This window comes from Chrysemys picta, chromosome 3 (assembly GCF_011386835.1).
Source record: "Chrysemys picta bellii isolate R12L10 chromosome 3, ASM1138683v2, whole genome shotgun sequence".
NCBI lineage: Eukaryota > Metazoa > Chordata > Testudines > Emydidae > Chrysemys > Chrysemys picta.
Window position 1 is genome coordinate 3,398,798 of NC_088793.1, and position 25,990 is coordinate 3,424,787.

At 58.4% G+C, this 25,990-nt stretch overlaps 2 protein-coding genes across 3 annotated transcripts in view; both read right to left on the reverse strand.

Moving 5' to 3' along the window:
• The window catches only part of MAPRE3 (microtubule associated protein RP/EB family member 3), a 69,716-nt gene extending 54,699 nt beyond the window's left edge, over window positions 1-15,017 (reverse strand). For both annotated transcript variants that reach the window (XM_065587355.1, XM_065587353.1), the window contains exon 1: window positions 14,876-15,017. The gene's annotated coding sequence lies outside the window, so the exon portion shown is untranslated. The remainder of the gene's footprint in view (window positions 1-14,875) is intronic.
• On the reverse strand, window positions 104-22,668 carry LOC135982111 (uncharacterized). Its single transcript, XM_065587352.1, has 2 exons — window positions 18,966-22,668; window positions 104-9,518 (listed from the first exon to the last, which is right to left on the reverse strand). The coding sequence occupies exon 1, from the start codon at window positions 22,071-22,073 to the stop codon at window positions 19,314-19,316; it is 2,760 nt and encodes a 919-aa protein (XP_065443424.1). The 5' UTR covers window positions 22,074-22,668; the 3' UTR covers window positions 104-9,518; window positions 18,966-19,313.
• Window positions 22,669-25,990: the final 3,322 nt, after the last annotated feature.

A 25,990-nucleotide genomic window follows, 5' to 3' on the forward strand; every position in this document is an offset into this window, starting at 1 on the left:
CAAGCAGGGAGTAATTAGGTCTCTGTGCATACACACTGATAACAGAGTGCGCTGATTGGCTCACCAGGACTGTGAGCCACATAACCCAGATCACAGACGCACAGGTCGGAGCTTATTACCCAATACAATGTTCTAACCCCACGCAGAGGATGTTGCCACTCACCCGGTGCAGAAGACGCTGTGGCCTCATGCCCCTTGCTACACCCAAGGTGCGTGACGCTGTAATAATCCCACCCCTCTAGCGTGCTCAGACCTGCCTATTTTGAACACAAACAGTTAGCTGCAGGATGCAAAGAGAATCCAACTAATCACAGCCAGCCAGTCTGATCTGCTCAGCGGCTATTAGAACTTGTGCACAAGCAGGAGACAAGCACCTCACAAATTCATACCTTCCACGGTTCCTCACATGCCGTCGACACATGATTTACTCCAGGGGTAGTCAAAATCCTGCCCCCAGCCCTCTGCTTGCTGCCCACTGAGACTACAGATCCCAGAAAGCCATGCTCCGTCTCGAGCCAAGCAGCCTCCATCTGGCTCGAGACGGAGCAGGGGATGCTGGGATTTGTAGTGGCAGCAGGCCACCCCTCCATATTAAAGGTGAGCGGCTTGACACAGAATGGAGCTGCTGAGAAGTGCAGACCCTGATGTCTGCCCCGCATGGCTCCTAGCTGCAGAGCGTGGGCAGCCCATCTACTCCAACTCAGCAGTCCACATTCACATGCCAGCACAGCACAGCTCCCTGCAGCTAACAGCCACCAAGGGATCTGCTGCCTTAATGCCCAGGCCCCCAGAGAGGGATGGAAGGATGGCACGGTTGATGACCAATGATTGCCAGACACTTCCGCCGCAGACAACATAGTGCAGATTGCATAACACATGCAGAACCCTCCTCCGAGAGTCGTCCCCGCAGAGCCCTCTGCAAATACCAGAGCAGCTCAACCCCTCCCAAAGCAGAGCAGGAAACCCAGAACACCAGCCTCTGTCCTTGCACTGAAGTCTCATTAGCTGGGTGGGGCCTACCCTATTCCCAAACCTCACCCATAGCCGCCCAGAGAATGCCCTGTTTACTCCAGAGCCTGAGAAGCACCCATCCCACTCTGCCTTACTGCTCCTGCCCAGAGAGCTTACTGCTTAACTCAGACAGAAACCCCACCTAGGACACTCACACCAGAGCCCCGCTAGGTCCCTTGGGCAGCAGGCTCGCCCGGCAGGGAGACGCCACATTACTAGTAAAAACAGAAAGACGTATCATTTGTAGGATGATAGTCCCTAGGGCCCCAACCGAGATCAGGGCCCTATTTATTGTGCTAGGTGCTGTACGTAGTCACATTAATAAAACACACAGCGATCCATGGATGTAAGAGTGGAGGGTTATTACAACACAATGAGACAGAAACGTGACATCGTTACTGGAACGAAGCTCTCGTCGTAACAGTCTTGTGGCCTGCTATCCTTTGCTCAGTTTTACCTCCCTATGCTGACCAGTATGCTGGCTGTCATCTGGATGGCTCTCTCCACCCCAGAGGTGGCTGCATTTCTGAGGACCTGTAGAAGTATAAATCTAAGTGCTCTGAAGTGCTTCAGGATAAAATAAAATATTCCTTTATCAGCCATGAGCTGCAGTTTTCTTTCATACACTGGGTGCCTAGTTTCAAATTCATCATTGCTATTCTGCACCAATGACCTGCTTGAAATTCGACAAAACAAACCCAGGCAGTGCCCATTCTAAGGAGTGTACAGTCAGGGCCCCAGCCCTGTGGAGGACTTCCTCACTAGGGGATTGAGCATAGGATCAGTGTATAAGAAACAGTCACACAGAGGATGGGCTGGACCTGGGAAATCCAGAGGGGGTGGGGATAACTTGGAGGGGGTCTCTCTCTCTGGTTACAGGTGGTGACACCTGGAGATCAGTTTCTTAAGGACTACACAATCCACAGAGCTTCTTTCAGTAGCTTATAACTGTGTCAAATGTTTAACTTTCCAGATTACATTTTCCACCTTGGGTCTCAGTTGAGCACAATATTTTTTTTGAAAATCTAAAGAGAAACTTACGCCACTTCCAAGCAGGAAGAGACTGATATACATACAGTCGCCATTGTGCAACTTAAAAAACAACCCAGCTGCAGCCCGTCAGCAGGCAGCGAGAGGAACCCGGTCATTGACCGGCCGCCCAAAGAGAGACTTTGGAGTAGGTAGATTACAGAGGTTTACAACGCACTTTGCACAAGCAGTCACTGCTTTCTGTTACGGCAATGGGTTTTTCACTACCTTTCCCAGCATGCAGAAAGGGATCTAGGGGTTATAGTGGACCACAAGCTAAATATCAGTCAACAGTGTGATGCTGTTGCAAAAAAAGCAAACATGATTCTGGGATGTATTAACAGGTGTGTTGTGAGCAAGACACGAGAAGTCATTCTTCCGCTCTACTCTGCGCTGGTTAGGCCTCAGCTGGAGTATTGTGTCCAGTTCTGGGTGCCGCATTTTAAAAAAGATGTGGAGAAATTGGAAAGGGTCCAAAGAAGAGCAACAAGAATATTTACAGGTCTTGAGAACATGACCTATGAAGGAAGGCTGAAAGAATTGGGTTTGTTTAGTTTGGAAAAGAGAAGACTGAGAGGGGACATGATAGCAGTTTTCAGGTATCTAAAAGGGTGTCATAAGGAGGAGGGAGAGAACTTGTTCACCTTAGCCTCTAAGGATAGAACCAGAAACAATGGGTTTAAACTGCAGCAAGGGAGGTCTAGGTTGGACATTAGGAAAAAGTTCCTAACTGTCAGGGTGGTTAAACACTGGAATAAATTGCCTAGGGAGGTTGTGGAATCTCCATCTCTGGAGATATTTAGGAGTAGGTTAGATAAATGTCTATCAGGGATGGTCTAGACAGTATTTGGTCCTGCCATGCGGGCAGGGGACTGGACTCGATGACCTCTCGAGGTCCCTTCCAGTCCTATAATCTATGAATCTATGCCACTGGCACCGTGTACAGGTGAGTATGAGATAGAAGACGCAGTGTTGTAGCCGGGTCAGTCCTAGGATATTAGACAGACGAGGTGGGGGAGGGAATATCTTTTATTGGACCAATATCTATTGATAAGAGAGACAAGCTTTCGAGCTAACACAGAGCTCTTCCTCAGGTCTGGGAAAGGTGCTTCTCGTGACACTCTGGCCTCATCCATCTTGTCTCCATGAAATCAAGTGGAATTTCTCATTCCTTGCACAATCCCTCAGTGTCCTTTTGGTAGCGTGCACGTATGAGGCATTTCTCTGCACGTCCACATGCGTTGAGGCTCAGTGCCGAGGCCAGAGGGACTCTGAAGAAAAAGGTGCCCGCTCCTGTGCGGAGAGGCTGTCTCACATTGCACATGCACGGGGGGGAAGAGCGAAGGCTGCCCACATAAGAGCCAAGAAATACCAAACTAAAGGTTGAATGTGCTTCTGGGCAAGCCTGCCTTCTCTAAGCCCAGGGGCGGGAGGGACACTGGATCCCACCACACTGCAGGGGATGCCAAGGCAAACCACTGCTCTTCTGAGAGCAGCCCAACGTCCACACAGAGCAGGGCCTTGGTTTAATGTTGCCTTCAAAATCTCACACACTATAGAACACAAACTGTCTCATGAACCAGAATCCGCCACTTCAGGTACAACGCAATGTTTCACGAAACTACAGGACCTGGGCCAGATCCGGCAGAGCCTCCCTGCGTGGGCAGGGCTGGTTAGACTTGTTACCTGCTGCCGCAGAAAACACTGCATGGGGCTCTACAAGCGTGTGCCTTCAACAAAAGCGCAGCGAGTGGGAGCCAAGAAAAACAAATCAGGACAATGAATCTGGATTCTGCCCAGCCCAGTGGAAGAGCTTCAAGGTAGGATGCATCTGGGGCTTAAACTGGTGACAAGCTTGTTGTGCAGATGTAAAAGGTACAACCGAAAAAGCCACTCAGTTATTTCTTGCCTGCCATCCAGCCAGCACTTAGGGTGGTATCTGCATCCCTCCCAAGACAAACCCATCCTGTAATTGCCCTACCTGGCATGATTCCACATGGCTGTGATTTTTCCCTGTAACATGGAATGGGATAATCTTGCTTCAGTAAACTTAAAATACACTCCGCTTTAAGGAGACTGATCCATTTCTGGGAAAAGCACCCAGACTGGCAAGCTGAAATGAAAGCTAGCCCAGCCCAGTGTCCTTCTCTGCCACCCATGGAACCAGCCACAGATGGTTAACACACGTACGAGCACCAACATTCCCTAGAAAAGCAATATTTCCCACTTACCTCTGTGGCTGAAACTGACAAATGTACTCAAACCCATCCCATTCCCCACTTTCCGCATGCTCCCCTTACCAGCGTCGGAGAAACAACCACAGGAAATACGTGTCTCCCCTGACTCGTAGCTTGTAAAAAAATCCAAAGTCAAAGGCCGTTTGACTAGGTGTAGACAGCAGGGTCACGTGCAACTGCAATATTTCAGAGAACGCGCTATAAAACGTTCTTCAATAGCACCCATGACTTGGCTCCAAGTTCATTCCCAGCCACCAAGAGACAGCTTGAGGCCTGTACGTAGCACCAGCGGCTACTCCAGCACTAGGCGCGCTGCTAGCATTTAATGGAAGAAAACTCAACAGTCTGCACCAATCCCAGCTGAGAGCGTTTGTACAACAAGCTGTGCGCGAGGATCAGAGACGGGCAGCCCTTCCCCGCCCCAAGGCTAAGCTGATGCTTGGACGGTTACTGAACGCTTCCCCTTGAACAGTCACTGCAGGCTTTTTTTAAATGTTCAGGATGTTTTCCAAACTCCACTCTTACACCTCTGGATGGCACGAGCCAGACCCTGCCCAGGTCAGGCTGTCAGTCGCAACACTACCAAAGTCCCTCTGAGTAAGGCCAGATGCATTTACAAGCAATCCTGTGGCTCGTGAACCCTTTGGGCCCCAGCAGGGTCACAGAATTCCAGCACTAAGTTGTCCAGGCCCATCTTTCTGCCTCCTCCCCGCCCAGGTGCTCGGCTCCTGGTCCTAGTGAAAGACAGCATTCCCCGGTACAGAACCGCAGCTGCCTGGGCTGCGTTCACAGCCCCATGCTCACTGCAGAGCCCTTCCCAAGTACCATGTCCAGTGAGAGCAAACAGCTGCCTAGGCCCGTCGGGCATGTCGCACCAGGCAGCTTCTTGCCAAATGAGCCCTCTGGAGCTGGGCTTGCTCTGAATTTGCCAAGATCCATCCTCCCCCGCACGCGCTGTTCTGACCACGTCTCCCCAGTCAGTCTACGTACTGGTGTCCCAGCTCACACCACATTTGGTTCAAGTTTCTCCTCACTTGCTGCGTTCTCCATAGGGCAGCTCTGCCTGCCTCTGCCATCCTCCTCCTCCTCCCGGTGCCTCTGCAGCACTTCTCTCACGACTGCTCACTTTGTCTCCTCCAGAACTCACTCCTCCCCATGCAGCCCCATCCATGGGCACAGCCGTCACCCCAGCTCCCCCCCTCACACCCTGCAAAATCAGGGGTTTGGCTAGAGCTTGGCTCTGTCTTCCATTAATGTCATGCCCAGAACTGAGCACATGTCCCTGGCTGTGTGCTTGGTGCTGTACAAAATAGAGGGGGTGACACTCTCTGCCCCCAAGAGCTCACAGACAAAACAATCGAGACCAGAGGCTGGGGCCAGGGGATGGGCCTGGGTTGGAGGACGAGTGTGACAACAGCTCTTACTGAGGGCACAACCCACAGAAGAAGCAACTCTCACAAGGGTGTTTGGCTCCCGTCCTCTCCGAGCTCAGGAATAAGGTGTGAAGGCAGGAGTGGGAGGAAGACACACAGAGCAGTGAGGGAGGCAGGGGCGAGACTCTGGCTCCTGCCACAGTCCCAGAGTAGATGATTCTGGGAAACAGATCACCAACAAAACCATTAGGGGGTGACATTTAAATGGGCTTCAGGGCCATCACCTCATCTACGTGAATGGGCAAATCCCCACCTCCACAAAGGTACCTGAAAAGGAAAACACAGGGGAGTGTTCGCAATTGACGAATGTGACCTGAAAGTCCAGTCCCCTCTTTCCCTCAAAAATGTCTTCTTTGGCTTTTTAAAAAGGTGTAGCTCTCAGAACCTACCCACATGCCCAGAGCCTGAAATCCGACAGCGGAAAGGAGAAGAGATTTAGTCAGACTGTTTTCTTGTTTGTTTTTGTTAACACCTATTTAACTCAAACTCCTGCCAAATGCTTGGGAGAGAAGAGCATTTTGTTAAAGATTCAATACACCCACTCCTCCGACTGCGGGCTCAGACAGATGACAAGACTTGGTATTTCTAGATCAAAGCCAAGCACAATTCAATGTTCAGACCTGCAGGGACTGGCTGGGTCAGTAAAGTATCAAACACCAGCTCACTCATGCCAACATGAGATGGGGGACGGAAGAACCGAGACCTGAGACACAGGCAGGAGCAGCGCTGTGCAAAGCCTGCCAGGTGCGATGCTATTTTTACACCGTCACTCCTCTGTCCAGACTGCCTTGAAGGACATCAGCACTCTAGACACAAAGGAAATTAAGGAACACCAGGAAAAGCAAATGTCGAAGCATGTGAAGAGCAGAGGGAATTTGCAACGGTCGCGTTCCCTTTTCAGAGCAGAGATGGATTTTCCCAGACATGCTGCCAAGGCCATCAAGGAAAGATGTCCAAAGGTCTCTTCTCACTCCCAGCACTCTATTCTGAAACTGTCCACAGAAGCCTCCCGCTTCCTCACCAGAAACGCTTGCAAGGCAAAGCTGGAATTTAGCTTCCCTGGCATTTTTATGGTTGAACTGCTGAATGTTGTTTAATTCATGACCAATCGTTAAACAATGCTTGGATATGTTTTTATTCAGAGAATCACTGCACAGTCCTGACCTCTTTCCACAAGAGTCTCTGGAGGTTATTAGCTCAACTCCTAATGAAGATCCCCAATTAGACGCAGAAGAAGACAAAACAACTGCAAATACTTCATGTATAACAAAAGCAAATGTCACAAACGTTACGCATGCAGTTTTAAACAAACACAGTCCAGCCAAAAAAAAAAGGCAGGAGAAGAATGAAATCAGTCACAACGTTGGACTTGTTTATTCAGTGTTAAAGGCAAAACAGCCAGGACTGCTGCCAAAACCTCATTATCAACTTTTCATCCTGGTTGTTACTTGCTCTGAATTATTTTCCACCAGAAGCCGGGCAATCAGTGTGTGGATAACCTGTGGCAATTAACCAAGGAAAAAAACCTGAAGAATCTGCCAACGTTTCTCCCCGACCATAACTAAGCAGTACAGATTACAGCCAAGCGAGATTTGCTTATGCATGTATGAGTGGGAATCAGTTTCATATTTCAGCCCTGGCCCTGCTTGCTGTAGCACGCCAACAAACTCACTGCAATAAGTTGTGATCTCAGTGACTTTGCATGTTTCTCCTGACTTGTCATAGAGGTGAACAAACAAACAGCAGCTGGGTGGCCCCATCCAACTCCAGAGTAATCATGCAGGAACACCTGCTGGGAGGAATCATTAACTACAAAGGCTTATAGCAGGTCTTCTATTCTATGACAGGAGTGGGCACGCGTTTTGGACACTAGAAACTGCATGGCAGGCCATGAATGCTCACAAAATTGGGGTGGAGGTGCAGCAGGGGGTGAGGGCTCGGGGGGGGGGGCTGGGGATGAGGAGTTTGGGGTGTAGGGAGGGTGCTCTGGGCTGGGACCGAGGGATTCGGAGGGCGGGAAGGAGATTGGGGCAGGGGTGCGGGAAGGGGTGCAGGTTCCAGCTGGGGGTGCAGGCTCTGGGGTGAGGCTAGGGATGAGAGGTTTGGAGTGCAGGCGGATGCTCCGGGCTGGAATCAAGGGTTGGAGACCGGGAGGGGGATCAGGGTTGGGGCATGGGGGAGAGGCTGGCTCCAGGCGGCACTTACCTCAAGCGGCTCCCAGAAGCAGTGCCATGTCCCGTCTCCAGCTCCTACATGTGGAGCGGCCTGCTTCCAGGAGCCACGTGGTGCAGCCCCCGACCTGGCGCCCCGCCTGGAGCGCCAGAACGGGGCAAGCCCCGGACCCCGCTCCTCAGCGGGAGCTCACGGGCTGGCTTAAAACGGCTCACAGGCCGCATCCAGCCTGCGGGCCATAGTTTGTCCACCCCGTTCTAGGACCATCTCTATGATGCTTGTTAAAATGATGAGTAAACAAAGACTGGAAAGTCAGATGAATTAGCCTGGACAGTTCGCGTGGCCAGAAGTCAGACCAGGGTGGAACAGTGACTAGAAAACCAGGAGGAATTGTTTTGATGCCCACATGCTTAATCCCCATTGGCAAGACCCCTGCTCACCTGCCAGAGCTGAGAATTCCTTTATCTTATCCCAGGGCTTGCCCAGATCTCTCCATTTCCTTCCAATGGGTCCTCTCTCCTGCCTGCCAGGGTGCTGGTAAGGTGCCTAGCTCCGAAGTATCCCAGCACCTCCAGGCTACCCCTGAGATGAGACAGCACTAGCACAAATATAGAGAAGTGCATCCCCACCTGCCTCCGCTGGCCCCCATTCACACCTGCCTTCCTTGGTTTTAAACCCTTGAGAGCTTGTTTCTCTCTGCTCTTCTACCAGCTGTCTCCTCCAGCTCTTCACACAACCCAGCTGCTGTTGGTGCAAGAGCCTTCTCCTCGGAAGCCTTGAACTGCCTCACTTGCTCTCTCCCACCTCAGATTTTCTTGCTCGCTTCAACCCTCAGCTGAAAACCCCTCTCTTTTCTCCCTTCCCTCCCCTCCCTCCCACAGAATGCCAATGTTTGTGTGAAGATGCTGTACATAACAACAACGGAGTGCTCTGTGCCAGCGGGACAGATCAACACATGACATCAGACTTCCCTCCTGGGCAACAGGCTCTTGTATGGAGGGTTTTCTTTACAGATCTGTCTGAGATCAGCCTTCCCTACCTGAATATATCCTAGGAGCACAGGAACTGCCAAAGTGGAGCAGCCTCGAGGCCCGTCTTTGACAGTGGCCAGCACCAGAGGCTACAGAGGAAGGTGTAAGAACCCTGTCGTAAGATGTGGGATAAGCTGCCCCCACATTAGGTCTCCCCCAGGAACACAGGAGTTGCCCGACAGAAATTCCTGATGTCCCTTCTCCAGACCATTCATCGTATTATTAGTGTTGTTATCATAGCATCGCTGCGGTTTTGTACTGCAATAGCGCCTAGGGGTGACCTACTCTAGGGTGACCAGATGTCCCGATTTTATAGGGACAGTCCCAATTTTGGGGTCTTTTTCTTATATGGGCTCCTATTACCCCCCACCCCCTGTCCCGATCTTTCACATTTGCTGACTGGTCACCCTACCCTACTCACAGAGCAGAACCCCTTCGCGCCAGGCGCTGGACAAATACAGAGCACAAAGATGGGCCCTGCCCCAAGGAGCTGACACTCTAAGTACCAGACAAGAGACACCAGAGGGAGACAGACAGACAGATGGGGGAGCACAAGGAAACCGTGAGACAATATTGGTCAGCACAATACTTTTATCACATCCCCCCTCATTCTTCTCCTTTCCAAGGTAACTATCCCCGAGGTTTTTTTCAAGCCTTTCATCATTCTTATCACTCTTCTCTGAGCCCCGTCCAGTCTGCAGGACCCTGTGTGAGATGGGCTGTTCTGCACACACCACAAAACTGCATTACTACAGCCTCCACCCTGTTCCTTACGCCGCCTGACACCTCGCGTGCTCTTCTGCACATAGCCACAATTTAAGCAAAGGTTTTCGGGGACGCCCAGGTCCCTTTGCGGAGCTGATTGTTAATTTAAAACCCTGTAATGTATGAGCAGCTTCAGTTTCTCTCTGCTACGCATTTATTTGCATTAATCTTCATCGAAGTGCATTTGCCATCATGGTGCCCATTCACCTAGAATCATAGAATATCAGGGTTGGAAGGGACCTCAGGAGGTAACTAGTCCAACCCGCTGCTCAAAGCAGGACCTAATCCCAACTAAGTCATCCCAGCCAGGGCTTTGTCAAGCCGGGCCTTAAAAACCTCTAAGGAAGGAGATTCCACCACCTCCCTAGGTAACCCATTCCAGTGCTTCACCACCCTCCTAGTGAAATAGTGTTTCCCAATATCCAACCTAGACCTCCCCCACTGCAATTTGAGACCATTGCTCCTTGTTCTGTCATCTGCCACCACTGAGAACAGTCTAGATCCATCCTCTTTGGAACCCCCTTTCAGATAGTTGGAAGCAGCTATCAAATCCCCCCTCATTCTTCTCTTCTGCAGACTAAATAAGCCCAGTTCCCTCAGCCTCTCCTCCTAAGTCATGTGTCCCAGGCCTCCAATAATTTTCGTTGCCCTCCACTGGACTCTCTCCAGTTTGTCCACATCCTTTCTGTAGTGGGGGGCCCAAAACTGGATGCAATACTCCAGATATGGCGTTACCAGTGCCAAATAGAGGGTAATAATCGCTTCCCTTCATCTGCTGGCAATGCTCCTACTAATGCAGCCCAATATGCCATTAGCCTTCTTGGCAACAAGGGCACACTGCTGACTCATATCCAGCTTCTCATCCACTGTAATCCCCAGGTCCTTTTCTGAAGAACTGCCACTTAGCCAGTTGGTCCCCAGCCTGCAGCAGTCCATGGGATTCTTCCGTCCAAAGTGCAGGACTTTGCACTTGTCCTTGTTGAACCTCATTAGATTTCTTTTGGCCCAATCCTCCAATTTGTCTATCCCTACCCTCCAGCGTATCTACCTCTCCCCCCAGCTTAGTGTCATCTGCAAACTTGCTGAGAGTGCAGTCCACACCATCCTCCAGATCATTAATGAAGATGAGGAACAAAACCGGCCCCAGGACTGATTCCTGGGGCACTCTGCTTGATACCGGCTGCCAACTAGACATCGAATCGTTGATGTCTGGTTGTCAGCCTGGTTAGATCTCACTGGAGTTACTCACAGTCCTCTGGTCTTGAGTAAACTAAGTACCATTTAGTATCTATTAGAGAGTCCAGGCAGAAAACTGATGACTCTGGATGACACCCCACAGGGTTCATTTAGTGACTATGTTCTTGGACTCGCCTACTCAGACATAATTACCCTACACAATATCCTCTGAAATATTAATGTCGAGTGCATTCTGATCCTCTTACCTTCCACTGATTCTGAAGCAGACTAACACAGCCTTACAGGGCAGTCAGAAAAAGGGACAGCAAAGTCTGCTTACTGGCCCTGGCATGGAGGGTAACGGGAAAGAAACAATCCCACTCACGCAGGTGGAGCGATCGCTGCAAAGTACACTTTCAGAGTACAGTCGGTACCTCCGTCTTTACTGGCCAGATTTATAAGAAGTCTAAAGCTGGTGAGAAATCGCTTGGAAACAAGAAGGCAGAGATTTGCAATCATCCCACCTTCTTCTGCAGTAAAAACAGCAGCCAGACTGAAAGAGAGCGGCCCTGAGCTAACCTGCAGAGAGTCACAGCCTCACCTTCCATTCATTGCACCAAAACTGTCCTGGGGGCTCCTGTCCTCACAGTGCCCACCACCCCCAGAGCCAGAAACAGAGCTTAAGATGGTTAAAGAAAACTTTGTTTGATGGCATTCTGCCTGGCAAGGAACCACTTAACAGCTGTGATTGTGAAATCTCTACTTCTATTGTTTTGCCTTTATGGTCCCTACTTCTCGATTGTTGATCTGTAGGGTCTCTGTCTGGTTCTGCCTGTTGCATAACTAATTCTGTAAGGGGTAAATCAGCTAAGGTGGTGGGGTCTGATTGGGTAAAGAACTGTTTCATAATGGGCTAGGATGGGTGAAAAATACTGTTTGGCAGGACTTTAGTTTACTATGATTGGTGAAGGTACAGCTAAGCAGGACTCAGGTTTCACCATATAAACTGGGGTCCAAAAGGAAGTTCTTTGGGAACAATTCCAGGACACAGCTCCAAGATCAGAGCTGCCAGACCTCAACACCCTGCCAACCACACCGTGCAGAAGCTGGAGCCCTCGGACGACCGGATCCTGACTGGCCAGCAGGAAAAGTTCATCTGCCTTATGGGGAGTGGGGAGCATTGTATGAGTAGCGTGCGCATTCTGTTTTGGTAACTGATAATTAATAGAGGGTAAGGATATTACTGTGTACGGCTCTTCCACTGGTAAAAGGCCCAGCAAACCCACAGAAGATTACACCCTGAGCCCTAGGAACTGGGGAAGGGTGGAGGTGAGCACTTCACACCAGGGTGCTGCTCTGACTTCCCCTCATCCAATTCCAGACCTGTTTACCTCGGTGACCACACTTCCGCGTGCACACTGTTGCAGGGCGAGGATGTCACAGCACAGGGCTGTGGAATTCCCCACCCCCAGGGACCAGGAGGAGCCAGCACCTGACCATTTTAAGGCCTAGCACACGACTCTTCTCTAAGCAGGCAACTGCGCAGTTAACAGAGGGGCCAAGCAAAGCTTCTCCAAGCCTGATCCCAGTGAGACAGAACCCTGATAATGGGGACAAGAGTTTAGTTCCTTTCCTAGGTGATCCTTCATTTTGAGTGACGGCAACATTAGAAATGCAGAGACCTGAGCTTCACTGATGCCTCTCTCCTCTATCCCTGCTGATCCCCACCACCATAACCCTGTTATATCGGTAAGCTCCTTTGGGACCCGGCGTGTTTGTCTACAGCCCCATAAGCACAGCCACTGCACCAAATACACTGTGACATCTGCAGTAGCCCAGCCGGTTTAAGTTAGGAACTGCTCTTTACTCTTTCAGCCATATCTCAGAAAAGCCTCTAATCCAAGAGTGGATTTGAATTGCATACATTCATGTTCTATGGCCATTGTTCACCGATGGCAACTACCAGTTCTGCAAAACCATCTTCTTGCACTTCCCATCACAGCGCTAAGCTGCCCCATACTGTGTGCATTTCTCCCCCAACCACCACTGCTTCTCCAAAGGCAGGAGCACAAAGAGACGCTTTCTGCTGCTTGTCCGGCTTTCTCTTCTCCGCGCTCACCAAGTCATTCCTCAGGGTTCCCGATACACTTCCACCACCTCCTGCTTCACCATCCACCACAGAGCTACAGCCCTGAATTCAGATCTCCATGTGCCTCTGCTGGGGCAGACCGAATGGTCCATCGCCACCTTCATCTTTAGCTGGTGGCCATAAAGACTACAGATCCCAGTATGCATTGCCCCACACCCATACGAGCTCTCAGAACAAAACATCCCAAGCATGCTGGGACATGTAGTCTTAGTTGTCTGCTCCTCCATATTAAAGGCGAGGGTATCTGCAAGTTCCACGCCGCCCTAGGGCTCTTGGCGAGTTGCAGACGTAGCCCTTGGTAGGAGAAGGGTCAGGGATCCCTGGGGTATGGGAAATGTGCATACAAAGCAATTTATAGTAGGTAAAATATCACAGAAACTAAGAGGCTGGCATCTGCTGGCTTTTCAGCTCTCTAGCTCCTGGCAGCAGCAGGCCCTTCGCACGGGGAGTGAGTGTCTAGACGATTACTCTCTCGGAGGAGGTTTTCCCACTCATCCATACAGCACAGAATAGGTTTACACTCAGTCTTGGAGTCCAAGGCTCTAATCTCAAAAGCAGTAAAGTGATCAGAGACTTTTCCGGCTCTGTCGCTGAGCACGTACACATCGGACAGCCTGGCCAAAGCCCAGTGGATCACGCCTACGTTTACATCAGGAACAAGAAGGGTTTAATCCACCCCCAGCGGACGGACAGCTACCAAAAAGCGACAGCTACACTGAACCTTCAGTTCTGTCACAAAACTAAAAATCCCACGGTGGGATGGGCTGGCACAGGTGCGCTCGGGCCACAGTGTGGAGGGGCTCAGACCGCTCCCTGTCAGCTGGGTACCAGCAAGAGCCTTTACCCCGCACAGCAGGGAAATACCCTGGGTGTGAGGAGCCACTCGGGGCAATGCCCACCACACGCAGCCGGCAAAGAGATGCATGGTCCTGCACCCCGCCATCAGCACCAGCCACCCCACACCCACCCAGCCTGTCACCCCACATCTCCTCCAGCAGCGGGGCCCTGCCCCAGCCCACAGCCTGTCACCCCACATCTCCTCCAGCAGTGGGGCCCTGCCCCAGCCTGTCACCCCACATCTCCTCCGGCAGTGGGGCCTGCCCAGCCCCCAGCCTGTCACCCCTCATCTCCTCCAGCAGCGGGGCCCTGCCCCAGCGCTGTCACCCCCATCTCCTCCGGCAGCGGGGCCTGCCCAGCCCCCAGCCTGTCACCCCCATCTCCTCCAGCAGCGGGGCCCTGCCCAGCCCCCAGCCTGTCACCCCCATCTCCTCCAGCAGCGGGGCCCTGCCCCAGCCTGTCACCCCTCATCTCCTCCGGCAGCGGGGCCCAGCCCCCAGCCTGTCACCCCACATCTCCTCCGGCAGCGGGGCCCAGCCCCCAGCCTGTCACCCCTCATCTCCTCCAGCAGCGGGGCCCTGCCCCAGCCTGTCACCCCACATCTCCTCCGGCAGCGGGGCCCAGCCCCCAGCCTGTCACCCCCATCTCCTCCAGCAGCGGGGCCCTGCCCAGCCCCCAGCCTGTCACCCCTCATCTCCTCCAGCAGCGGGGCCCTGCCCCAGCCCCGTCACCCCACATCTCCTCCGGCAGCGGGGCCCTGCCCCAGCCCCCAGCCTGTCACCCCACATCTCCTCCGACAGCGGGGCCCTGCCCCAGCCCCCAGCCTGTCACCCCCATCTCCTCCGACAGCGGCCCCCCCCCGCACCCCTCGGAACGCAGGTCACCCCCCGCCCCCCGCAGCTCGTGTCCCGCCCCCAGGGCCCCGCGGGCTCGGGGAGGCCGCGGCTGGCGAGGGGCCGGGGCAGGGGGTGGGGGCTGTGCCCGGGGCAGGGGGCGGGGGCTGTGCCCGGGGCCGGGGCCGGGCCCCGCACTCACCGCGCTCAGGCCGCCGGGTCACTCCGGCCGCTGCTCTCCTGCGTCTGCACCGAGCCGGGCTCTGCGGGAGGGGCCGCACCGCGCATGCGCCGCTGCCCCCCCTCCGGGGAGCGGGCCTGCCCCCCCCCATCCCGGAGCCATGGCAACCACCGCCGCAACGGCCGGGCCGGGCCCCCCCACAGCCCCCTCCCCGTCCTCCCTCCGCACCCCCTCCTCCCCGCATAGCCCCCTCCCTACCCCATCCCCCATAGCCCCCCTCCCACTCCTCCCTCCGCACCCCCTCCTCCCCCCATAACCCCCCTCCCCCTCCTCCCTCCACACCCCCTCCTCCCCCCATAACCCCCCTCCCCCTCCTCCCCCCACAGCCCCGCGCCTCCTCCTCCCCCGGCAGCCCCCCTCCCCCTCCTCCCTCCGCACCCCCTCCTCCCCACAGACCCCACCCTACCCCATCCCCCTCAGCGCCTGCCCCCCACAACCCCCAAACCCCTCCCCACATAGCTCCTGCCCCTTCCCCCACAACCGCCGCACCCCATACTCCCCACATAGCCCCCTCCTCCCTCTGCACCCCCTCCTCCCCCACAGCCCCCTCCCCCGGCACCCCCTCCTCCCTCCGCACCCCCTCCTCCCCACAGCCCCCACCCTACCCCATCCCCCACAGCGTCTGCCCCGCACAACCCCCAAACCCCTCCCCACATAGCCCCCCTCCCCACAGCCCCGCACTCCCTCCTACCTCCACACCCCCTCCTCCCCACAGCCCACACCCTACCCCATCCCCTATAGCCCCCCTCCCACTCCTCCCCCAGCGCCCCCTCCTCCCTCCGCACCCCCTCCTCCCCACAGCCCCCACCCTACTCCGTCCCCCACAACCCCCTAACCCCTCCCCACATAGCCCCTGCCCCTTCCCCCACAACCGCTGCACTCCACACTCCTCATATAGCCCCCATCCCCACAGCTCCACACCCCCTCCTCCCCACAGCCCCCCACCCTTCCCCATCCCCCACAGCCCCTGCCCCCCACAACCTCCTAACCTCTCCCCACATAGCCCCTGCCCCCCACAACCCCAAACCCTTCCCCACATAGCCTCTGGCCCCCACAACCCCAAATCCCTCCCCACATAGCCCCTGCCCCTTCCCCCACAACCGCCGCACCCCACACAGCCCCCCTCCCCACAGCCCCGCACCCCCTCCTCCCCGCAGCCCCCACCCTACCCCATCCCCCACAGCCCCTGCCCCCCACAACTCCCAAACCCCTCCCCACATAGCTCCTGCCCCTTCCCCCACAACCGCCGCACCCCACACAGCCCCCCTCCCCACAGCCCCGCACCCCCTCCTCCCCGCAGCCCCCACCCTACCCCATCCCCCACAGCCCCTGCCCCCCACAACCCCAAATCCCTCCCCACATAGCCCCTGCCCCTTCCCCCACAACCGCCGCACCCCACACAGCCCCCCTCCCCACAGCCCCGCACCCCCTCCTCCCCGCAGCCCCCACCCTACCCCATCCCCCACAGCCCCTGCCCCCCACAACCCCAAATCCCTCCCCACATAGCCCCTGCCCCTTCCCCCACAACCACCGCACCCCACACAGCCCCCCTCCCCACAGCCCCGCACCCCCTCCTCCCCGCAGCCCCCACCCTACCCCATCCCCCACAGCCCCTGCCCCCCACAACCCCAAATCCCTCCCCACATAGCCCCTGCCCCTTCCCCCACAACCGCCGCACCCCACACTCCCCACATAGCCCCCCTCCACACAGCCCCGCACCCCCTCCTCCCCACAGCCCCCACCCTACCCCATCCCCCACAGCCCCTGCCCCCCACAACTCCCAAACCCCTCCCCACATAGCTCCTGCCCCTTCCCCCACAACCGCCGCACCCCACACAGCCCCCCTCCCCACAGCCCCGCACCCCCTCCTCCCCTCAGCCCCCACCCTACCCCATCCCCCACAGCCCCTGCCCCCCACAACCCCAAATCCCTCCCCACATAGCCCCTGCCCCTTCCCCCACAACCGCCGCACCCCACACAGCCCCCCTCCCCACAGCCCCGCACCCCCTCCTCCCCGCAGCCCCCTCCCCCGGCACCCCCTCCTCCCTCTGCACCCCCTCCTCCCCCACAGCCCCCTCCCCCGGCACCCCCTCCTCCCTCCGCACCCCCTCCTCCCCACAGCCCCCACCCTACCCCATCCCCCACAGCGTCTGCCCCGCACAACCCCCAAACCCCTCCCCACATAGCCCCCCTCCCCACAGCCCCGCACTCCCTCCTACCTCCACACCCCCTCCTCCCCACAGCCCACACCCTACCCCATCCCCTATAGCCCCCCTCCCACTCCTCCCCCAGCGCCCCCTCCTCCCTCCGCACCCCCTCCTCCCCACAGCCCCCACCCTACCCCGTCCCCCACAACCCCCTAACCCCTCCCCACATAGCCCCTGCCCCTTCCCCCACAACCGCTGCACTCCACACTCCTCATATAGCCCCCATCCCCACAGCTCCACACCCCCTCCTCCCCACAGCCCCCCACCCTTCCCCATCCCCCACAGCCCCTGCCCCCCACAACCTCCTAACCTCTCCCCACATAGCCCCTGCCCCCCACAACCCCAAACCCTTCCCCACATAGCCTCTGGCCCCCACAACCCCAAATCCCTCCCCACATAGCCCCTGCCCCTTCCCCCACAACCGCCGCACCCCACACAGCCCCCCTCCCCACAGCCCCGCACCCCCTCCTCCCCGCAGCCCCCACCCTACCCCATCCCCCACAGCCCCTGCCCCCCACAACTCCCAAACCCCTCCCCACATAGCTCCTGCCCCTTCCCCCACAACCGCCGCACCCCACACAGCCCCCCTCCCCACAGCCCCGCACCCCCTCCTCCCCGCAGCCCCCACCCTACCCCATCCCCCACAGCCCCTGCCCCCCACAACCCCAAATCCCTCCCCACATAGCCCCTGCCCCTTCCCCCACAACCGCCGCACCCCACACAGCCCCCCTCCCCACAGCCCCGCACCCCCTCCTCCCCGCAGCCCCCACCCTACCCCATCCCCCACAGCCCCTGCCCCCCACAACCCCAAATCCCTCCCCACATAGCCCCTGCCCCTTCCCCCACAACCACCGCACCCCACACAGCCCCCCTCCCCACAGCCCCGCACCCCCTCCTCCCCGCAGCCCCCACCCTACCCCATCCCCCACAGCCCCTGCCCCCCACAACCCCAAATCCCTCCCCACATAGCCCCTGCCCCTTCCCCCACAACCGCCGCACCCCACACTCCCCACATAGCCCCCCTCCACACAGCCCCGCACCCCCTCCTCCCCACAGCCCCCACCCTACCCCATCCCCCACAGCCCCTGCCCCCCACAACTCCCAAACCCCTCCCCACATAGCTCCTGCCCCTTCCCCCACAACCGCCGCACCCCACACAGCCCCCCTCCCCACAGCCCCGCACCCCCTCCTCCCCTCAGCCCCCACCCTACCCCATCCCCCACAGCCCCTGCCCCCCACAACCCCAAATCCCTCCCCACATAGCCCCTGCCCCTTCCCCCACAACCGCCGCACCCCACACAGCCCCCCTCCCCACAGCCCCGCACCCCCTCCTCCCCGCAGCCCCCACCCTACCCCATCCCCCACAGCCCCTGCCCCCCACAACCCCAAATCCCTCCCCACATAGCCCCTGCCCCTTCCCCCACAACCGCCGCACCCCACACTCCCCACATAGCCCCCCTCCACACAGCCCCGCACCCCCTCCTCCCCACAGCCCCCACCCTACCCCATCCCCCACAGCCCCTGCCCCCCACAACCCCCAAACCCCTCCCCACATAGCCCCTGCACCTTCCCCCACAACCTCTGCACCCCACACTCCTCATATAGCCCCCATCCCCACAGCTCCACACCCCCTGCTCCTTCCACACCCGCTCCTCCCCACAGCCCCCACCCTACCCCATCCCCCACAGCGCCTACCACGCACAACCCCCAAACCCCTCCCCACATAGCCCCTGCACCTTCCCCCACAACCTCTGCACCCCACACTCCTCATATAGCCCCCATCCCCACAGCTCCACACCCCCTGCTCCTTCCACACCCCCTCCTCCCCACAGCCCCCATCCTACTGTCACGGAGTATTGGGGGACTCAGGGCCCTGCACCCCTGGCTCCCTGCGATTCACCATGACTCTCAGCCAGCCAGTAAAGCAGAAGGTTTATTTGGATGACAGGAATACAGTCCAAGACAGGTCTTGCAGGCACTGACAACAGGGACCCCCTCAGTTAGGTCCATCTTGGGGTCCCCGGGCATCCCAGCCCAGCCCCCCTTGGGAGGTCAGAGCCATCTCTGCCTCCCAGCCATCTCTCCAGCCTGCTTCCAGCACACTCCCCTGTCAGCATCCACAGACCACAGTGAGAACAGGCCCAGTTCGTCACATCTCTCCCCCCTTCGAGACCGAACTGAGCAGGGTCACTTTAGCCAGTGACCCGGGGAAGTTCGAACCTACCCCCGCTCCCATGGATGCCCCCGCATCCCTCCCATTCCTTGGTGAGAATTACACCAGGCCCCTCCAGTTTCACGCCCCCCCTTAGGTTGGGGTGCTTGATGGCACTCGCAGTTCGCATGTGGGAAGGTTTATGCGGCCTGTGCCCTTTTCCCACCCCCATACCTCTGGGGCTCCAACTGGGCTGTGGTCTTCTCCCAGTGCTCCAGTCTGGAGGTCTGTGCTTTGGGCTCTCTTGGTTCAGAGCCGCCCTTTTTACCTTGGCCACCCTCCGGAAAGGCTCCTCTATGCTGGGCAAGGGTCCTAAAGCTGTTTTCCCCTTGTCCCAGGCCTTCCTCCCCCTCTGACAGAGGTCACAGGATCCGCAGTACTGTCGGACAGTAACAAAGACCCCAGGCCAGTAAAAGCTCCGTAGCAGCCTCTGCTGGGTCCGCCAGGTTCCCTGGTGCCCTGCGAGGGGAATGTCATGGGCCCGGCACAGCAGCTGGCGGCGATACTTCTGGGGTACCACCAGCTGCCTCCTGCTCCCCCCTGACTCCATTTTCCCTGCGGGAGCCCATTCTCGGTACAGGAACCCCTTCTCCCACAGGAACCTTTTCCGGCCACCTCGTCCCATGGTCTGTACCGCATTGAGGTCGGCCAGGTCCCTTATCTTCCGCAAGGAGGGATCTCTCTGTAACTCGGCCTGGAACTCAGCAGCTGGGACGGGGATGGCCACCTGCTCTTCCTCGCCCGCTGGGCCTGAAGCTGCAGCCTCCCTGAGCCGTGTCCCTGGGCGTTCCCTCCCCACCAGGTTAGGGTCCTGCGCCTCAGGCAAGGCACCCCCCCCGAGGCCAGGGCGCAGTGCCCCTCGCCGGCTCTGACCGCGGGTCACAACTAAGGCGGTCTGGGGGCTGCTTGGCCAGTCCTCTAGGTCCCCCCCCATCAACACCTCAGTGGGCAAATGGTGGTGCACTCCCACGTCCTTGGGGCCCTCCTTGGCCCCCCATTTCAGGTGTACCCTCGCTACGGGAACCTTGAACGGGGTCCCGCCCACCCCGGTCAGGGTCAGGAAGGTGTTGGGCACCACCCGATCTGGGGCCACCACCTCGGGCCGGGCCAGTGTCACCTCTGCGCCCGTGTCCCAGTAACCATAAACTTTCTTCCCATCCACCTCCAGGGGAACAAGGCACTCGCTCCGCAGGGACAGCCCCGCGCCAACCCTGTAAACGGAGAACTTTGAATCCGGGGCATCTGGCCCCCCAGAGAAGCTAGCCTGGGGCTCTCCTCCCTCCTTAGCAGGTGGTACTCTGCCAGCCCCCCTTCCCTGGGAATGCTGCCTCTCGCCGGGCTGGGTCTCTACCCAGTCAACCCTCTGTGGGTTCGGCCTGCTCAGTCTGTCCCTGAGCCTGGGGCACTGGGCCCGTATGTGGCCCTTTTGGCCACAGTGGTAGCAGCCCATGTCCCATGGGACCCCTTGAGTGGGTCGGATGGTCCTGATGCCGGATGTTCCCCTCTGATGGGGTTTTTCTGTATTTTCCCACGGGGAGGTCCCATGGTGACTCTCTCTCTGCGTTGTGGTGGGATTGCTCCTTTGGGACTCCTCCCTTTTATCTCCTGACCGGCTCTTTACGAACTCATCGGCCAGCCGGCCTGCCTGTCGCGGGTTCTCTGGCTTTCTGTCCACCAACCACAGCCTCAGGTCGGATGGGCACCGCCCATACAGTTGCTCCAGTACCAGCAGTTTAATCAGGTCCTCCTTCGTCTGGGCCCCACCAGCCCACTTGCTGGCGTATCTTTCCATGCGGACGGCTAGTTGCAAATAGGAGATCTCAGGGGTTTTATCTTGACTCCGGAACCTTTCCCGGTACATCTCAGGAGTCAGCCCAAACTCTCGTAGCAGGGCCTTTTTGAATAGTTCGTAGTCCCCTTTCTCTGCCTCTCCCAGTTGGCGGTACAATGCCACGGATTTGGGGTCCAGTAAGGGGGTAAGGACCCGGAGTCTGTCCGCGGGGTCCACCCGGTGCAGCTCGCAGGCCGTCTCAAAGGCCTCCAGGAAGTCATCCATGTCCTCCCCCTCCTTGTATGGGGCCATGATGCACTTATCAAAGCCCCGTGCAGTCCTGGGTCCCCCCTCACTCACCGCAGCCGGGGGTTTGCTGCCCTTCAATCTCGCCAGTTCCAGTTCATGCTGACGCTGTCTCTCTTTCTCCTCCCGTTCACGCTGATGCTGTCTCTCATTCTCCTCCCGTTCATGCTGTCTCTGTCTCTCTTCACGCTGATGCTGTCTCTCTTTCTCCTCCCGTTCATGCTGTCTCTGTCGTTCACGATCCTCCAGCTCTCTCAGTTTTAGCTCTTTCTCCCATTCCAGCCAATTCCGCTCCCCGGATGCCGAACGTCGCCGGGAGGATCCTCTGCTGGCCGGCGGGCTTCGCCGGGGGGACCCCCTGCTGGCCGGGGGGGTCACGGCGCCTTCGGTATTTGCTGGGCTCCTCCCCACCCTTCCCCTAGGCATAGGAAGGAGGGGTCTCGGGAAGCCCTCAGCAGCCGGCTGACCACTCCCAGCTGGGACAGACACTGGTGCCTGCGCTGCATTTGCCAGGCTGCTTCCCTGAGACACAGGGATCAGTTCATTCGCGCGATCTTCCGCCTCCAGCCGGGCAATGAGCTGTTCTTTGGTGAGCCTCCCAACGCACAGCCGCCTCTGCTTGCACAGCTCCACCAGGTCGCTCTTAAGCCGCTTGGCATACATCTTCCTGCTGGCCACTCACCAGCCTGTGTGCTCACAGCTCCCCACAGTTCCCAGGGGGACCCCTAGTGTGCCAGCCCTTCTCGAGGTCACCACCTCTCTGCCAGGGTCGAGCTGCAGACTCCTCCGCCCCTGGGACCACTCGCTGCGATCCCCCCGGGGGACCCTGTTACTGCAAAAGTCCTTCTCGCTGGTCACACACTCCCAGGGGTAATAACCGTCTCTCTCCCCCTCTTCAGCAGGCCTGGTCCCCGTCAATCCCCCTTCGTTTTACTGCCCCCAGTCACTTACTGCAGGAAGCGCCGTCCACGGGGTGCAGTAGATCCCACCGCTGCCACCAGTTGTCACGGAGTATTGGGGGACTCAGGGCCCTGCACCCCTGGCTCCCTGCGATTCACCATGACTCTCAGCCAGCCAGTAAAGCAGAAGGTTTATTTGGATGACAGGAATACAGTCCAAGACAGGTCTTGCAGGCACTGACAACAGGGACCCCCTCAGTTAGGTCCATCTTGGGGTCCCCGGGCATCCCAGCCCAGCCCCCCTTGGGAGGTCAGAGCCATCTCTGCCTCCCAGCCATCTCTCCAGCCTGCTTCCAGCACACTCCCCTGTCAGCATCCACAGACCACAGTGAGAACAGGCCCAGTTCGTCACACCTACCCCATCCCCCACAGCGCCTACCACGCACAACCCCCAAACCCCTCCCCACATAGCCCCTGCTGCTTCCCCCACATCCTCCGCACTCCACACTCCTCACATAGCCCCCCTCCCCACAGCCCCGCACCTCCTCCTCCCCACAGCCCCCACCCTACCCCATCCCCCACAGCCCCTGCCCCCCACAACCCCTGCCCCCCACAACACCCAAACCCCTCCCCACATGGCCCCTGCTGCTTCCCCCACAACCTCCGTACCCCACAGTCCCCACATAGCCCCCCTCCTCACAGCCCCGCACCCCCTCCTCCCTCTGCACCCCACACTTCCCACAGCCCCCACCCTACCCCATCCCCCACAGCTCCTGCCTCCCACAACCCCAAATCCCTCCCCACATAGCCCCTGCCCCTTCCCCCACAACCGCCGCACCCCAAACTCCCCACATAGACCCCCCTCCCCACAGCCCCGCACCTCCTCCTCCCCACAGCCCCCACCCTACCCCATCCCCCACGGCCCCTGCCCCCCACAACCCCAAATCCCTCCCCACATAGCCCCTGCCCCTTCCCCCACAACCGCCGCACCCCAAACTCCCCACATAGACCCCCTCCCCACAGCCCCGCACCCCCTCCTCCCCACAGCCCCCACTCTACCCCATCCCCCACAGCCCCTGCCCCCCACAACCCCCTAACCCCTCCCCACATAGCCCCTGATCCCCACAACCCCAAACCCCTCCCCACATAGCCCCTGCCCCTTCCCCCACAACCTCTGCACCCCACACTCCTCATATAGCCCCCATCCCCACAGCTCCACACCCCCTCCTCCCTCCACACGCCCTCCTCCCCACAGCCCCCACCCTACCCCATCCCCCACAGCGCCTGCCCCGCATGACCCCCAAACCCCTCCCCACATAGCCCCTGCCCCTTCCCCCACAACCGCCGCACCCCACACTCCCCACATAGCCCACCTCCCCACAGCCCCGCACCCCCTCCTCCCCACAGCCCCCACCCTACCCCATCCCTCACAGCCCCTGCCCCCCACAACCCCAAATCCCTCCCCACATAGCCCCTGCCCCTTCCCCCACAACCGCCGCACTCCACACTCCCCACATAACCCCCCTCCTCACAGCCCCGCACCCCCTCCTCCCTCTGCACCCCACACTCCCCACAACCCCCACCCTACCGCATCCCCCACAGCCCCTCCCCCCCATAACTCCCAAATCCCTCCCCACATAGCCCCTGCCCCTTCCCCCACAACCTCCGCACCCCACACTCCCCACATAGTCCCCCACCGCATCCCCCACACACCCCCTCCCCACAGACCTCCCCAGCCCCCCACACCTCACATAGCCCCCCTCCTCCACAGCCCCCACACTCCCATCCTCCTTACATAGCCCCTGCCACTACCCATCCCCCTCAAGCCCTGCCCCCCCAGACCTCACATAGCCCCCCTCCCCCACAGCCCCCGCACCCCCATCCTCCTTACATAGCCCCCACCACTACCCATCCCCCTCAGCCCCTGAACCCCCAGACCTCCCTGCCCACCCACAACCCCCCCACCCCTCATATAGCCCACCTCCCCCACAGCCCCCGCACTCCCATGCTTCTTAAATAGCCCCTGCCACTACCCATCCCCACAGACCTCCCTGCCCCCCCACAACCGCCCACCCCTCATACAGCCACCCCCACAGCCCCTGCATCCCCATCCTCCTTACATAGCCCCCACCCCTACCCCGACCCCCACTGCCCCGCACTCCCCTCCTCCCCACATAGCTAGTCATCAAAGGTGCAAGGTGGTGGCAGCGAGAAAGACAACCACCTGCGACAGGCGGTAGGGACTTTGGACGTCAGCGTGTTCCCTTGAGAGCTCCTGGAGCAACCCAGAAACCCCCAGAGAAACATTAAGAACAGTCCCACTTCGTCACATCTCTCCCCCCTTCGAGACCGAACTGAGCGAGGTCACTTTAGCTGGTGACCTGGGGAAGTTCGAACCCACCAACGCTCCCAGGGATGCCCCAGCATCTCTCCCATTCCTTGGTGAGAATTACACCAGGCCCGTCCAGTTTCACGCCCTCCCTTAGGGCGGGGGTGCTCGATGGCACTCACAGGCTGCATGTGCGAAGGTTTATGTGGCCCGTGCCCTTTTGCCACCCCAATACCCCTGGGTTCAAACTGAGATTGGGTCTTCTCCCAGTGCCTCAACTTGACCTTGGCCACCCTCTGACCAGGCGCCTGTCACCAGCAGCTCAGCATCAGCCCCTTTCATTCGGTGCTGCCACGTCAGAGGAGAGGGGTCAGTATACGCAGTAAAGCGCCGCCCACATAGATAAGGCTGCACCTTTGGGCCTGCACCATGGCCAGGCATTTCTTCTCTACGGTTGCATAGTTCTGCTATGGGGCAGCAGCTTCTTGCTCAGGTACCCGATAGGGTGTCTCTCCCCCTTAGCATCGGCTTGCATCAGCACCGCGCCCAGCCCTGCGTCCGAGGCGTCCGTGAACACTGTACTGAGCTTGGCAAAGTCTAGGTTTACCAGATTTACCGGGCCCTGGATTAGAGCCTCCTTCAGCGCACAGAGAGCCCTCTGGCACTGCTTGGTCCAGACTACCTCGTCTGGCTCAGTGATGGGGGCAGCTAGGGAGCTAACGTGGGGTACAAACCTCCAGTAGTACCCCGCCATCCTGATAAAGGCCTGGACCTGGTTCTTGGTCTGGGGAACGGGCCAATCTCTGATTGTCTCCACCTTGGCCGGCTCTGGGCTTGGGCAGCCGCTCCCCACCTTGTGGCCCAGGTACGACACCTCTGCTACCCCACCTTACACTTTCCAGCTTTTACCGTCAGTCCTGCCTCGGTGGAGGACAGAGTCACCGCCTCTGGGTAGCGGAATCCATCGCCACCAGGATGGATTTCTTCCCCGACCGGGTCGCCTTGCTGAGAGGCCCCACTATGTCCATAGCCACCTTATGGAAAGGTTCCTCTATGATGGGCCGGGGTCTCAAGGGAGCTTCACCCTTATCCCGGGCCTTCCCCAACCGTCTGGCAGGGGTCACAGGACCTGCAGTACTGCTGGACTGTGTCACAGATGCAGGACCAGTGCCTGGGGCGCTGGATCCCCTGGTGTCCTGAGAGAGGGACATCGTGGGCCAGGTACAATAGCCTGTGGCCAGGGCCAGCTCCAGGCACCAGCGAAGGAAGCAGGTGCTTGGGGCAGGCAATGGAAAGGGGTGGCACGTCCGGGTCTTTGGCGGCAGTTTGGCGGCGGGTCCCTCAGTCCCTCT

Excerpts from the sequence above, each read along its gene's own strand:
- LOC135982111 (XM_065587352.1), bottom strand. The coding sequence starts at position 22,073 with ATGTATGCCAAGCGGCTTAAGAGCGACCTGGTGGAGCTGTGCAAGCAG.